We start from the raw sequence: 15,571 nt of genomic DNA, 5'->3' as shown, positions 1-15,571 counted from the left end.
GCTCTAATAGCAGCTGACGGTAGATGTCAGTGTGTGAGGGATGCCCTCAGGGTTCATTAGTGATGTGTTGTTGTAGTATAGCCAGGGGTGGAATTGGGGAAAAAGAATGCCTGGGAACTCAATAAAGTTCCTAGCAGAAATAAATTCTCTTATGTTTAGGATTGTTGTTTGTGTTTAACTGGTACTGATTGGATTTTACAAATTGGTGAGTTAGTTTTAGTGCCTGGAATGAAGGATCCCCCCCTACCCCCAAATCCACCCCGGATGATGGCATGGCATTTTGAGCTTCTCCATTTGTGGCTGTGTATGTGTGTCCCTTCTTAGGTCAGGTTTCTCTAAAAACAAGTCCCAAGCACAAAGCTCAAGGTAAGCATTTTCACGTCAAATTCAGGAACCCCCCCTTACTTTTCTTTAGCTGAATTTATCCTCACATGACCGTGAACAGGCACCCACAGTGTTGTCAGTGGTCTTACAGATGTGTTCCCATCATGATTTTTAACATCAAAACAGTGCAGTGGTCCTCCTTCCTTTGCTTCTCTGCTCTCCTCTGGTGACCTCCTGTCTGAAGCCCTGCTGCCTCCCTTAATACCTGTTCGAAAGATTGCTACTCGCATGAGTTGAGCCAGAGAAGTCATTTCAGCCTTCACAGAGTTGACAATCTGCTGCTTAAAGTGTCATCGCTGTTACTGTAAAACAGCCGGTCTGTCAGGGTAAGGAAATGCCTTGCCATTCTCATCTGACACTGTGTGTCCCAAGCTGAAGGTCTAATGGTCATGTTCACTGGCTTTAAAAGGTATCATCAAAAAGTGTAGTGGGGTTTGAAGCATTATCCTTTCACAGCAGGTGGATTTCAACCAACTAGCTGTAAAACTCTTAAGGTTTGAGTAGCCTTTTAAATTCTCTAAGCAAATGATTCTTACCTCCTGTATATAAAACAACTTGTCATTACCGCTGACGAAAAGGTAATGATTGAAATCACTTTCTTAAACTCTTTGCTCAAGCATGGCCAGCACATTGATGGGAATATTCATGTTAAGCTCTAGAAAAGCAGTCTGTCGCAAAGTGTGTTTGTGCGTACAGTATGTTTGTGTGTGCACATGTGGTATTGTGTAAAAATGTGTGACAGTGAAAAATGTTTATTTGTGTGTTTATAAACATGCATGTCCTCTCTTTTTCTCCACACCCCCAACTCATCTGTGACATCAGGACGCTGCAGTGGGACACAGACCCCTCTGTGCTGCAGCTGCAGGCTGATTCTGAGCTTGGGTACATCCTCTTGTTTTCTGTCTGCAAAAAAATATACATTGTACTGTATGACACAGTATTTGGCGTTGTATGATATATTCAGAAATACATGTTTGATTTTTAAATTGATAGAACCTATATAGGCTTGTGAATATCATGTATCCATTACTTTTCCACAGCTTCTCTTTCCACTCTGCAATCATCTGAATATTAAGCTTTTTTTATTGTTTTAAACTTTAACCATTGTAGGCAATGAAAATATATTGTACTGTGTATGTAGCACAGTAAAACCGTGTTACTGATGGCATCTTTTCTGTTACCCAGACGGAGGATGCAGAGGCTGGGGGCATCTAAAATCACACAGGTGGACTTCCTTCCCAAAGAGGTGGTCTCTTACAGCAAAGAGACACAGACGCTCAATGCCAACCTGTCTGAAGGTGAGTATTTGTGTGTGTGTGTGTGTGTGTGTGTGTGTGTGTGTGAGGGTGTGTGTGTGTGTGTGTGTGTGTGTGTGTGTGTGTGTGTGTGTGTGTGTGTGTGTTAGTGACTTGGTGACTTGACATTCTGTATCATCTATAGTCTTAAGTTAAAACATCTTTTTTTTCAGAGTTCAAAGTCTTTTTAGGGTCTGTGGAGCACTGAAGGTCACAAGAGGCAACAGGCGGTTTCACATTGCAATTGTGCGGTTGAATTTGATACTCTGGTTAGCTAGTTCACAGCCTGTAAACCTGGAATGACTTAAAGATCTTACAAAGAGAGAGAGGGAAAGAGAGAAAGAGCAGAGCATAGAGAAACTGACAAGTGTCTGCCTGTCAGTTATTGAATCTTTACTCGCAGAACATCATGCTTTTGACTCCGGGTTATAAGTGGAAACAGGCTGACAGATGATTCTTGATGGATGTTGGAGAATCAATGTGTGTGTGTTGTACTGACACTGATATATATAGTTTTGTAGTTACCAAATGCTAAAAAAAAAACAGTCATTTGCTGTGTCATGATTAGGACTGGTATGGAAATGTGTATATTTGTGCATATGTGGGGGTGGCTGTGTGTGTGTGTGTTTTATTTATTTATTTTTTAAAAGCATGTTATATTATCTTTATACTTGTGTGTATCTGTGCGTTTCTGCAAGGGGGGGTGTATGTGTGTGCTGAGCTGCAGTTCCTAAGTACATCCATATGCTCAAAACTGAGTTTATTCCTGGTCTGGATTAGGCAGAACTTTGGTTGCAAATAAAGACATATGGAATTAAGTATTTTTCTATTGGAAATGAAAGGCAGTTGCAGTTATTCCAATAAATGGAACTTCAAGCATTTTCACTTTCTGCAAAAACAGGCATGCCCATCAGAAAAGCCATCATTTTATTGTTTATTCCATAACATATTGGGGGAGGGGAGGATGGGAAACAGGGGAGAACTGTACATATATACATATACACACACAGCACATGCTGTCTTTGAGGACACTCACTGACTTCCCTAGCCTCTTATCCTAATCTTAACCATCACAACACAATGCCTAACCTTATCTGTTAACCTTACCCTAATTCTATCCTTAACCCTCAAACAGCCATTTGAAGGTGTGTTTGTTGGCAGGGGCCTGTCTCTCATCTGTCCTGACTTTCTTAAAATGTCTTGATCCCATGGTATAGAACTGAAACTGGTCTTCACAGTTTATAGCTATACAAGTACACATGCCTCCTATCATCTTCTCTATCTTCTTTCTTGTAGTTGCCAAGACAGCTGGCAGCCATGTGACTGTGAAAGGGTTGTACTTCCTGCTTCCTGTCATTATAATAGATGGTCTGGTGTAGATTCCACTGCTCTCCTCTACGAGCGAGCACCACGCACATACACATGTCCGTTCTGATCAGCATCCAAACAGTCCGCCTCAACTCCTCCCATTTCCTTGACAGACCCAGGAATAGATCATTTATTCAACAAGTGCTCAGGCACTGACTCACATGTGTGTGCTGGGAGACATGCACATGCATGTGCTTACGGATATACATAGTAGAATGAGTCGGGTTTAGTTGAGTCCACTTATACACAACCATTGCTGTTGTGTTTAGATGCAGCGTTAAAGCAGCATATACACACAAACAAACATACAGCTGTACTGGACAATCAGGTAATAAGATAAAGACTAATAATTATACAGCAAATAAAAAACATGCAGTAGTGACTGTATTCTGTCTATACATATAACATACACAAATACACTGTGAAGGGTTAGCCTGTAACAGTGCTACATGTTTGTCCATTTATTTAGTTTGTTTGTTTTCAGTTTCCAGCAGCATGTGACTTTGTGTGTGTGTAGGGGTATGTATGTGTGTATGTGTTTGGGGTGGGTATGTGTGTGTGAGAGTGAGAGAACATCTGTGAGCCAGAGCAGACCTGTGGTGGTCTACAGGGAGGTGACCCTGGCCTTAGGAGACCCTTCCTTTGCAGACTGCCATAGAGCTTGTGTGTCTGGAGAAAGAAGAAAATAGGTTGATGGTAGCACCTGCCTGCACTTCTGGCTGTGTGTTTATTCAGGCTAGTTCCTTTTGTTGATTACTGAACTCAACATACATGCAACACATATCTCATTTTGAAGTTGCAGCTACAGGTTGTGTAAACAGTTGGGCTACAACTTAAAATTTCATAAAGTTTTGCAGTTTTTTAAGGTTTAAGCAGCTAAATGACTCATTGAAAAATGTAGGTATTTCTAAATGTGAAATGGTAAAACTACATAGCTTTATTAAGGGTTATGAAATGATTCACAGTCAATAAAATGTAAAAGACCACATCTGGCTTTCCTTAAAAGTAGATGTTTGAGCTTCAAAGACAGATACATGTTCAGCATGTACTATATATGTATCTGTTTTATATATTAATATATGTGTAGGTTGCCTGTGTGCATTGAACAAAGACAACCAATGAACTTACCTTGAAGGTTCTGGTGGGTTTTAAACTAAGATAAGTTTCAGTTTCATTCCTATCTATATAATTTTCTCTTTTTTTGTGTAGTTTTCCACTATTACCTTGGTCTAATGTTGTACACTGTATTATACAGAGTTGAAAGAGTGGAATGAAGTGGGACAGACAAAACAGGGATGTATAACATTTTGTGTAAGAGACATCTAATAGTCTGGATGTATGTACAGTGTGTGTGGTTGTGCATTAAACAGCATTAGTTTGTTCTTTTATAGATAAATATAATCCCAACAGTGATGCTATTTCTGCAGCAGCTTGAAGCTAATGCTGACCTCTAGCTTGTCAAGCCTAAAAGAGAAATTCCTAAAAAGAATTAGTAAAAGTGTGATAGAGCAATAATTATATAAAATTACATATTGTTATGGCCAAAAATATCACATTTATTTATTGGAACAATGTTTCAATGTCACGTCTGGGCAGTTAATCCTTTTCATTTTACTGTTGTGTCTGGTCTGCATGTATTAGATGATCCCTGATATGGGAGATAGACATTAAAACTGTAATATTCACTTTGTGGCATGAATGTTTGTAAAAGAAATTATATCATAGAAATATCTTTAAATCACTCACCGATGATTCTCTCATGGTTTCCTCTTTTTTGAACTTCTGACCTCTCCCGGTTTTATTATGTGCCCTTATGTGCATGCTGCCTACTGCATTTATGTGTGATGTGAGTAAGCTGTGTGTGTTTGTGGTGTGTGTTCAAACCTGAATGTGACTTTATCAAATTGCATTGATTTGATCTGACTTTGTCTCTCTGTCAATGTGCGTGTGTCCTTCTACATAGGAGTTTGTGTTTTTAAAGCTCCCACAGAGTTTGTGTGTGTGACTCTCATTTAAACCACTTAATCTTATGGCTTTTCATTTCCGTGACCAATTTGCTTCCATATAATCATGATGTGTAGTTGTCTATGTATGTTCCTTTTCCCATTGGCTGTTTAATGATCTCTCTTGAATGTCCATTGTTTCAGGCAATCGGATTAGCTCCAGTCACGGTTGACCCCAGCTATTTACTGCTCTCCTAATTGGTATGAATGGAGATGCTTGTTGGGAGGGCTGGATGCTTTGTCTAAGGACATAGCAGGGAAATAGAGTAAGATGAGGTCTAAAGTGGTGTGTGATAGTAACCTAACTCACAGAGGTCAAGCAAACTGTGCGTTGAATAGTTTCATGCCACTATCTACAGCTCTTCCAGTGAAAAGTCAGCATAGCTGAATATTTTAATACCTTTAGTGTAGTAAAAATTTAGATTTTGGCTTATAAAATGAAAGCTGGATTTGGCCCACATTCTTCAGAGTTGACCAAAATGTAACTCTGTAGGGACAGCCTTGAATGTGTCATGTGAAAACATTTTAAAATGGGAATTGTGCTATATTTATCTTACAGTTTAAAACGAAAATGTAATTGTCACTGCTGAACAAAAACACTGTTGGAAGTGGTGCAGGAGTCTGAGACTGTGAACTGTCGCTCATGTCTACTTTTACCCTCAGCAGTTGAAATGTTCCACCTCCATTTTTCTTGAGTCTAACAAAAAATATGGAGCCTCTTCACAAGTTAGACATAGGTAATATTTAGCATAGTTTCAGAAAAATGTGGCCAACCTTTCTGTCTTTCTTGCTCTCTGCATTGCTTCACTAGACTAGCCAATCTTACTTGATCTTACTTGCCCTTAAAGTCAGTACGCTAGCACACCCACTCTCTTACTGTACTGATCCCAGTCTGAAGATAACTGTGTGTGTGTGTGTGTGTGTGTGTGTGTGTGTGTGTGTGTGTTGGCAAAGGTGGAAAAGGTCAAGGTGATTGTAGGCATTTTGTGCTTATGCATGTCTAAATGAATGCAGGCTGGCATAGGTGTAGTGCAAATCTGACCCAGTTTGTAGTAAATTGCTTTTGCTCACTGAAGCCTTAAAAGACCGATAATAGGCCACAGTAGAAAGGTATAAAGAAATAGAGAGAAATGAAGCAAAGGGAGGAATAGAGAATGAACCATGTAGGGTGAGGAAAACTCTGTGATCACTAGAAAATTGAAGAATGAAAGAGCAAGTAAGAAGGAAATGAAGGAGAAACAATAGGACCCACCCAGTGACATTACAGCAGTTATATTGTTACAGCAGTAATTGTTTGCAGTGAACCTCAAGTAGGCCTTCATAAATAGAGTTTGTAAGTTTGTGTATAATTTGATGTTGCAACGTTGGAAAACCCCTTTCTTGGGATTAACAGTTTACAAGGTCAGGAGTGTGTTAATGTGTGTACTGTATGTCTGCAAAGGTTTGTGTGCATGAGTCTCTCTCTCCCCCTGTGGTATTTTCTGGTCCATTAGTTTTCAGAGTCTGTACAGCCTGAGTATATAGTTGGCCAGTAATTCACTCTTTAAATATATTTACTACATTAAGAGGCTTTCTTTTGAAGTTTACTGGACTGGTTATGGCCTCTAATTGCAGGAGAAAGCCCATTTCCAAAAAGTAATCTGAAAAGACACACATTTTTGTAAGTCATCCCCCACATAAGCATACAAATTCATAAATGTAAACACAAACAGTATCTGAAGACCAACAGACATGGGAATAAACAAGCATACACTTGTAGAAATGTACACATATGAACACAAAGTGGCCACACACAAATGGGTGTACATATGTCACCTGAACTCTTCATAATCCCATAATGAAGCAGTTAAGAAACCAAAGTGCAAATTTATTAAGTGATCCTTACCATTGGTAGCACATTGGTCAGCTTAGTGTTTACTTTTGTGTTTTTCCTGCAAAGTCCTAAATATGTTAAATATGGTTCCAGAGGCCCTAAACTGGTTGGTATTTATTAACAGTTGCACAAAAAAATGTCCTCCAGGATTCAACCCAGTATGGCTGTGTTTCAGATTGGCACCAAAAGTATTTGACTCTTTGACTGAAACTCATTAGTGCATGAGTTTTTTTTTCTAGAACAGTTTATTGTAAGTTTTTCTATTGTACATACAGTAGAAGTTATAAGCTGTGTGCTGCATAATAGATCGTGGGAAAATCAAATTTTGCATCGATGTATTTTTCCATAAACCCTATAAAAATTGTTAAATAGGTTTGCAGCAAATGCTTCACGATTTCTTTTAGGAAACAATCAGTAAACTGGAGTTCAAATTGTTACATGAGTAGGCATTCAGAAATTAAATTGTAAATGTAAAATAGTAAAAAGTGTGAGCTTAAGCTTTAATATTTCGTGTGAGCTATTTTCTGATTTTAAAAACCGTAATATTTTTATATTATTTTAGATTTTTGTTTCTGTAAAATTCTTGTATAGTAAGTGTTTAGGCAATATTTTATATTGGAGTTCTTGACTACTTTTGTTAAAAAATGGCTATGTAGAAAAATATGTTATAAGTGAGATATTGTTTTTGTATCTAATTAATCGACCAGTCAAAGAATATATAAGTAGTCACAGAATTTGTTGCGTGTTGAACTTGCAAGAGTGTAAGGCATGATGGTTTAGTCAGCGCCACTCAAGCCAACAATGCAGCAAATACAGTAATCACATGAATCATGTAACCATATTTATGCATTAGTGTAGCAGGCTGCAGACTGAAGCTCTTTCTAAACATGGCTCCTGAGGCTCAGGTCCTTAAAGTTTCCTCAGCTAATTTATCCTCAGTCTTGCATTTTTTTTTTTTTACCATCCAGTGAACCAATGATGTAAAAAAAAAAAAAAAAGTGAATGTAGTCTATACAAAATCAACATGACTGAGGGGTTTGCGGGCAGTGTTCAAGGTCCTAAAGGGAGGAATGTGGTTGTATGAGTGTGTGTTTGCCATGGTTAGGTTCTTATATGTTTCTGTATGTGTCTGCATATGCCTTACGTAGCCGCATATGGAAGTGCTTATCTCATACATTGTTCATGTTCAAGCCAAGCGGCTGCAACAGGCCGACTAGACCAGAGATTTTGTGTGGGTGTGTGTGTGTGTTGTAAAGGCAAAGTTCATGTAGAGAATACCCACACTGAGTGTTCCCAGAGGACCCTGAGCAAAATGTAGCCAGTTGTTTTACTTTGAATTCGTTCTGCTTTTAGAATTGTATTTTTAAGATTGGTGACTTCTAGACTTTTGGGCGAATGGTCGCCTTGATGTAGCAGCTTCTAGGGATATCATTTAAACTTAAGTGTGCATGTGCTCTACATGCATATTCACATGTGCACACATATACATAAACATACTTCAGAACAGACTTGTATCTTATTAGATCACTCCACACCTTTTTCTTGCAGACACACATAATCAGCTAATTCCTCTCACTTCATCTCTTCATAACACAGCTCAGAGTTTGACTTTTTACCATCACCACCCTCAAAAAGACATTGCCTTCACTCCCAGAATTGATGTAGGATCAGAAGTGATCTTTGTCAAAATTACCATGGTGGTTAAACCCCAGAAACATTCGCGATATTAGAGAAAAATAATGTCTTTCTAAGTGCCTAAGGTATTCCAAGTAAGTCACAGATGACTGCAATTTTCCCCTATGGCCACTGTATAATAAGGTATGAGAACCCCTTCTTCATCTCCCACCCTCTGAAGTTTTCCCTCTTTTTTTTTTTTTTTTTTTTTTGGCAAAATGGCCATCATCCAAAGTAACATTTGCCATCAGATGAGTACTTGACATGAGGATGAATACATTTTTACATTTCTTTTTTCTCTTTTCAGCTGTTTTCTTTTTTTCCTCCTTTTTGCTTGCATGTTATTCAGCTTGACTTTTTGACATACGCACCCAGTGCATTTGTTTATATGTATGTAAAACAGTGGATCCACAAAATGTTTCCCTGGGTGGTCTAGCTTGGACTCCGAGATACCTTTGACTCTCCAGAGGTTTTTTTAATTTGAGACTGTAGTGGTTCCCTGCCATAGCTAAACTGCAACTTAAATTCCTGCTTTACTTTAGTTGTTGACGTTTGTGTGTTTTTTTTTTTTTTTTTTTAAATTCTCAGTTTAAAGAATGACACCAAAATAACTTTAATATTATTTTTCAAGTGAAAATAAATACAAGTTCTTCAGTCAGCCACGGCTGAAATTTAGCAGACTTTGAAACCTATTCAGTCTGCTCTGGTTGCAATGGATTTAGACACACATTTCCCCAATAATTTTTCACGGTTTATAGCTTGGCAGTTCATTGAAGTTGAATTTGATGTTGGTTTTCAGTTTGGCTGAAGTGTGACATGCTGTTCTGTAACTCTCCAGCAGGGTGCACTCTTGACACATAGACCTGATATATTCTCTAGTGCTCTCCAACCAAATGTGCCAGAGAATTTTATTAGAAATGAGTATCAGATGAAATTAAATTATGGCAGTAATTAGTTAAAATTATAGTTTTACAAACAATCTCAAACAAGTGGTGCCTTTAAATGTATTAATTTGATTGACAGGGTCCCACAGGTTAGAAGGTCAGCAGATATGTTAATTCATAAAGATCTTACACTTATTTTTCTAAGAATATGTTGTTGTTTATTGAGTTAACATTGTTGCTGTGGTACTCTGAATACAGTTGTGTATTTGGAGAATTCAAGCCAAGGCATCAACATCTAGCAGCCGTCCTGTCTGTCTATCTCTCATTTAAAAAAAAAAAAAAGAAACACCATTGTCATCCAGTGGGAAACACAGACCTCCAGTTACCATCTGCGCCATACACAGAGATGCAAATAGCACTGTTTGAGTGACACAAATCCCTGCTCAAATGATGTGTTGAAAAGTGAGTTGATGCCACAGCGGTGATTTTATGTTAGATTTTTTTTTTTTCAGTTAGTCTGTCTCTCTTTCTCTGACTGGGTTTTTGACAGTTTGGAAAGTTTGAAGTCATGGGTTTTAATGAGGGCCTTGCGGCCAGGCTTAGAGCATGGCGTGGCGTGGCATGATAGCTCAGTTTAAAGATGTGGGTCTGGACTGGGGCCAAGCCTGGGTGGCATGGCTCGAAAGGGTCGGTGGTTGGGGGTGAGACAGGGGGAGAGAGAGAGAGAGAGGAGGAGAGACAGAAAGAAATTGGAAGAGGGTAAGATTTAGGGAGAGAATCTACTCTGACTGTACAGACAGCACATAGCAGAGTTGGCCGCAGACCCCCAAAGGCCTGAATGGGCTGCATTAATGAAAGCTGATTATGTGTGGGCATGCGTATGTGCATAGCGGTGTAGACTTGGGTGTACACAGACTTGAACACACACACACACACACACACAATGTTTGATCAGTGTAGGGAAGTGGGGTAAAGAGATAAATTAATCTAACCATCCTGCGGGTTTTAGCCTCACCAGTTTTACATCATGTCCTGCTGCTAATGTGTGTCTATGTGGAGGAATACTTTTACTCCTACTGTGGCAATCATGACTTGATGAACCATGATGAATTTTAAACATTATTTTCTATTGAAACAAATGGAAAGCAAAAAATTGAATAAAATTAACAAACTGAAGGATTTCAGGGTTATCAGTGTTTGACTTTTATGCATTTTCACTTCACTCCCTACCTAAATGAAATACATGGACCTGTAATCTGTAACAGTATCACAGACAAGCAATCTTTTAGCATTTGACCAATTTATATGGAGAGTTATCATGCTGTGCCCTTAAATACAATGATTTGACTAGAAGGATTTTAATGCACTTTTTTTTATAGTCTGCCTTGCCTGTCTTGACAGATGAGTAAGAATCTTGAGCATTTTGGGCTGCCTTCTTGCCTGTTAGTACAGAACAGTTTTGAAGAACTGAATTTATTGCACAGCTGGCTCTAACCTATCAATTTTCTGCTCAACGCGACTAACAGAGGTCCCTAAAATGTTGGTAGTGTTTCTCTGCATTTGGAGAATTACATGCAACTCTAGCACAACTAGTGTTTTTCCGTATTTTCCTCAGCCATCAGTGAGTGGGTACTAAGCTTACAAAGAACATGACAGGTCTCACTGGCGAAAGGATTAAAAATAATGTGAACTGATGTTTATTTTAATCTCTGGGTCTACAGTCAAAATGCCACATGAGCTTGTTCTATATGCGTGAAAACATGATGTTTGTGCTTTAAAGAATGTTTAGGAAATGGAAAGAGCTTAAGTCCTGTTCTACTATTGTTCTTCTGTTTGCTTTATTTAGAGGTGAGACTGTTTTCTAGATTGGAAATGTTCATGGTTGGTGCCATAACAAACTTCCTGTGAGCCCATCATATCTTTTATTTATATTGCATCATCTTATTTGTGACACTTTCATCATTAGTTTACTCATATAAACTCTGTGGTTATATAAGTTGTTTTTTTTTTTTTTTGGTGATACTTGGATAATGAGGATTATATTACTGGAGGAGGGACAGATAAAGTAAGAAAATTCCCCTGATGCCTCAGGTCATTTTTAATATACACAGAAGTGAAGTAGGTGTGTGTGTGTGTGTGTGTGTGTGTGTGTGTGTGTGTGTGTGTGTGTGTGTGTGTGTGTGTGTGTGTGTGTGTGTGTGTGTGTGTGTGTGTGTGTGTGTGTGTAGTGTCTTTCTCTAACAATAAGAGTTTTTCTCTGAAGTTAATGGATATGAGTGTGTGTCTGAATGTGTGTCGTGCCAGTGCCACATTAGAGGAGCCTTTCAAGTCACGTCGACCTCCTACTCCTCTGTATAGTGCTTGTGTTGTGGTCTGCTCAACAGCCAACCTCCCAGAACCCCTGCGAACTCTGCGTGGGTGTTTGTGTGCGTCTCTGTGCATGCATGCCTATATGAATGATGATGTAGGGTTATTCCCACTGTGTGGGATCCCCTAAGATCCTGCTGGATTTCCCTCATGTGTCCGTTTCCCCGTTTCCACCGCATCTCCCCTCTCATGTATCTAGTATGTCTCTGCCTTTGTAATACAATAGAGATCTATAAAAATTGAGTACTGTCAACTTCGATTGTCTGTGTGACTCAGTTTAGTAGTCACCTCCATTCTGCTATAATAAGTCAGCAGCTCTGCCCCCGTAATGTTGTCGGTGGGGTCTGGTCTCATCCTCTCCTCTTCTCTCTCTCTCACTCACACACACACACAAGCATGCACATGCACAACCACAGCTCTTTGATAACTATGTCAGTTTCTCCAAGCATGCACTAACACATTTCAGCACACTACCTTTAAGTGTGGATTGGTTTTAGAATAAAAGGTTAGCTAATGCTTTGATCCTCACTAAACAGAACACATGCTAATACACTGCCATAACACACCACACCATTGTGCTTTTTGTACTAGCCGAAGGTGAGCTGAAGACTGTGTACTTCTAGGAGCTGTCAGTATCTTTAAAACCCCTCTCTCCACATGCTTGATAGTAGCTGCCTACTGTGAAATAATACAAGATGTTTAAGCTAATGAAACGCTCAGCGGTGTGTCAGCTTTCATTAAGGTTATGTTTTCTTTATTCCACAAACAGATCAGCCTATTACTCTCACCTGAACTATTTCACTCTTCGGTTAGTCAATAGAAGCAATACCTATACCGGGTAACAAGAGTCTAATGCACAGAAAACAAAAGTAAAGTGTTGACTAATTTCAATACAGTAGCAAGTTGCATTGTAATTTTTGCTTTAGTGGTAATAGCAAATTATTTACAGAAACCCACAGCATTTTATTGTTTGTTTTTGATTTAATATGACCTGGATGAAACAACAGAGAAATCAAACCTTACTCTAATTTAATAAATAGTTGTAGATTTTCACAACATTGCATAATTGTACGTATGAGAATCCATTTTATATTAATACAATAAACTGTGTTGCCCATTATATTGCAAAAAAAACTTAGTTGATTAGTTTAGCAACAGAATCAAACTTTTATTAGGGCAAATATTGTGAATAATTGAATAACTGAAAAGTTTGGGTTCGGACATGGCGGATGCACAAAACCAAGCAATTTTAAACACAAAGAGTAACTTGCCATTTTAAAGACCCAACAATACAGAAATAATTAACAGATTAATGAAAAGCATAGCATACGAAAGGCTTGGTTGTTACTTTGATTTTTGTTTGCAGTAAAATGTTTGTTTCCAAACAATCACACATTCACCTCTTTTTTTTTTTTTTTTTTTAATTTTTTTAATCCGTGTGTGGTATGTGTCTTTCTATGGTTGTGTGAACAAAGTTGAGTTCAGTACTATTGTTGTGGCCAGTCTCACTGTGATGGTTAGGGGCTATGGAATTTATTATGTCCACGAGTATCCTCTTAACAATAGTAAGAGCTAACTGTGTGTGTGCGTGTGTGTGCGCGTGTGTTTGTGCGTGTGTGTGTGCGCGCATGTATACTTGTATTTGTATCTCTAAACTCTCAATCTGTGTGGCTGTATACCTGCTGGGCTGTGCTGAATTGACTGGGCCTGGTCAGCATGAGTAAGCAGCCAGGGGAAGATTGAGGCAGCCAGATGCGGCGGCCATGGGCTACCGAGGATATCATTACCCTGGGTGTGTAGTCGGCCAAAACGGGAGCCCCAAGCAGAGTTTCATCAACGTGGACCCCCACCTGTGGCAAGGGGGAGGATGCCAGTTAACCTGTTGTCATGCAGTGAGGAGCGGTATTAAACGGCAGGTGGAAACAGAAAGCATCTCGTGACTGGAATGATGTGGAAACAAGAAAGTGTGCACATACTTACAGGGTAACAGGCAGACACACTCAAACCGTGGAACAGTGTGTTTATTTCTCTTCCCTAGTTTTTGCAACTTTGAATTTAACACGGTTCTACTTTCGTGTGTCTCTGCATGTGAATTTCACATAAAATTTGATATTCTCATTTCCAACCCATGAAACCTTCTTTCAAAATCTAGCTCCTGCTTTACACAGAACTGTATCTCTGAAGATTTCCATTCAAAGGAAATAGCCAGGATATTTTTGGTGCAGGACTATGACAGAACAACTTGATACATGGGTTCTGGCAACAACATCAACAGTATCTTCATACTGGAATTGGACCATCTCCCCTCAGTGAGGTAACCCATAGGCCATGAATCATGGTGCCTTGCTCCAGAGTCCTGTGGTCCTGGGGGTTGACAGTTTGACTGCTCCTCAATGTGGTCTCTCTCCTCTCCTCACGCGCCTCCCACCTCCATCACCACACATTCCAACCACTGGACCGGTCATGTAAGGCCAAGAAAATAAAATAGAATAGAAGTTGTGTGTAAGCTGTCTTCCCACTGCTTAGCAGTCACACATTTTCTGTTTCATTTGCAGTTTAATGACCACACTTTGTGGAGTGGAAGAATGACTGATAGATGACAAAAAAACAACATCTGAGAGAAATAAATCTTTACAAACTCAGGCATGCAGGGAGAGACAAAAGGCCCTGGGGGAAAAAAAAGGGTTTTCCTGTGTGTTTCTGTTTGCTGCTTGTCTGTTTTGGCAGCTCAAACATGGAGCTAGTCTGGCAGTCTGCCTGTCTGGTTCTCTACAGTCTCTTCTCCATACTGGTGGGTCACTGGTGTTTGGTTAACTACAGCTGGCTGTTAACCACTGTATTGGACCAGGCCTCACCGCCATGTGCTCTTTTTAGCTTAGTCATTTATTATATACACATGGTATGAAGATTAAAGTCATATATCAAAATTTACTTTGAATTGAAATGAAAATACAAAGACCTAAAATAATATAAGAAAACAAAGTTAGAAATGATTGTAACCATCTTAATGAAATTACCGAAGTGTTTCACCAGTTAGAATCATGTTGCTTTTAAATAGCAGCAGCGAGTTTATCAAGAGCTTAGGCAAGTTCAAGTGATAAATCGACTGTTCATCCGGTGCTTGAGCGGCCGCAGAGCGAGTGGTTTTAACTCTGCCCTAGGCCATACTCCAGCTGAGTTAAACACACCCCAACGTGTGTGCCTGTGTGTTTCTGTGTGTGAGAGAAAGACATGACACGTCTGAGGGTGTGATGTAGTCACTTCCTCCCACTGGACTGAGCAACTGTTGTCAGCTTGACCCTACGCCAGTTAACCCCTCGCCACCCTTGGCACCGTGGGTGAGGGCCCCGTGTGTGTGTTTGAGACGAAGAGAAAGACAGATTGTATGTTTGAGTGTATGGCGTGTGTGTTGGCAGACCACAGGTGTCTGGTCACGGTGTCAAAGTGTTAAGAGGTCTTCAGAGGGGCCCCAGTCTCTCAGCATCTGTTTCAGAGGGAGGGAGCAGCAGAAAAGAGGAGGAGAGGTTGGTGAGGGTTACCAACACATACCCTTAGGGATGTAGGGAGGTTTTTGGGGGCAGTAGCTGACAAACAGGTGCCTGTGTTGACAGTAACCCTTCATACTTAAACCCCAAACACACACGCCGTACACACTTACAATAAATCCTAGAGAGTCTAGAGTAACTGCAGGGCCTGATTAGAATGAATGCAGAGGGAATCCCC

At 39.6% G+C, this 15,571-nt stretch overlaps 1 protein-coding gene across 7 annotated transcripts in view; it reads left to right on the top strand.

Annotated features, from left to right (window-relative positions):
* dync1i1a (dynein cytoplasmic 1 intermediate chain 1a) overlaps positions 1-15,571 on the top strand; it is a 51,265-nt gene that overhangs the window by 7,205 nt on the left and 28,489 nt on the right. For 5 of the 7 annotated variants that reach the window (XM_026299644.1, XM_026299640.1, XM_026299639.1 and 2 more), the window contains exons 5-7: positions 325-366; positions 1,207-1,266; positions 1,570-1,682. In XM_026299644.1, coding sequence (XP_026155429.1) covers positions 325-366; positions 1,207-1,266; positions 1,570-1,682 — 215 coding nt within the window. The remainder of the gene's footprint in view (positions 1-324; positions 367-1,206; positions 1,267-1,569; positions 1,683-15,571) is intronic. The other 2 variants (XM_026299642.1, XM_026299641.1) reach the window with 1 other exon arrangement.

Source organism: Mastacembelus armatus, chromosome 11 (genome assembly GCF_900324485.2).
Source record: "Mastacembelus armatus chromosome 11, fMasArm1.2, whole genome shotgun sequence".
NCBI lineage: Eukaryota > Metazoa > Chordata > Actinopteri > Synbranchiformes > Mastacembelidae > Mastacembelus > Mastacembelus armatus.
The sequence above is the reverse complement of the archived record's forward strand: the minus strand, read 5'-3'. Positions and strand labels throughout refer to the sequence as shown.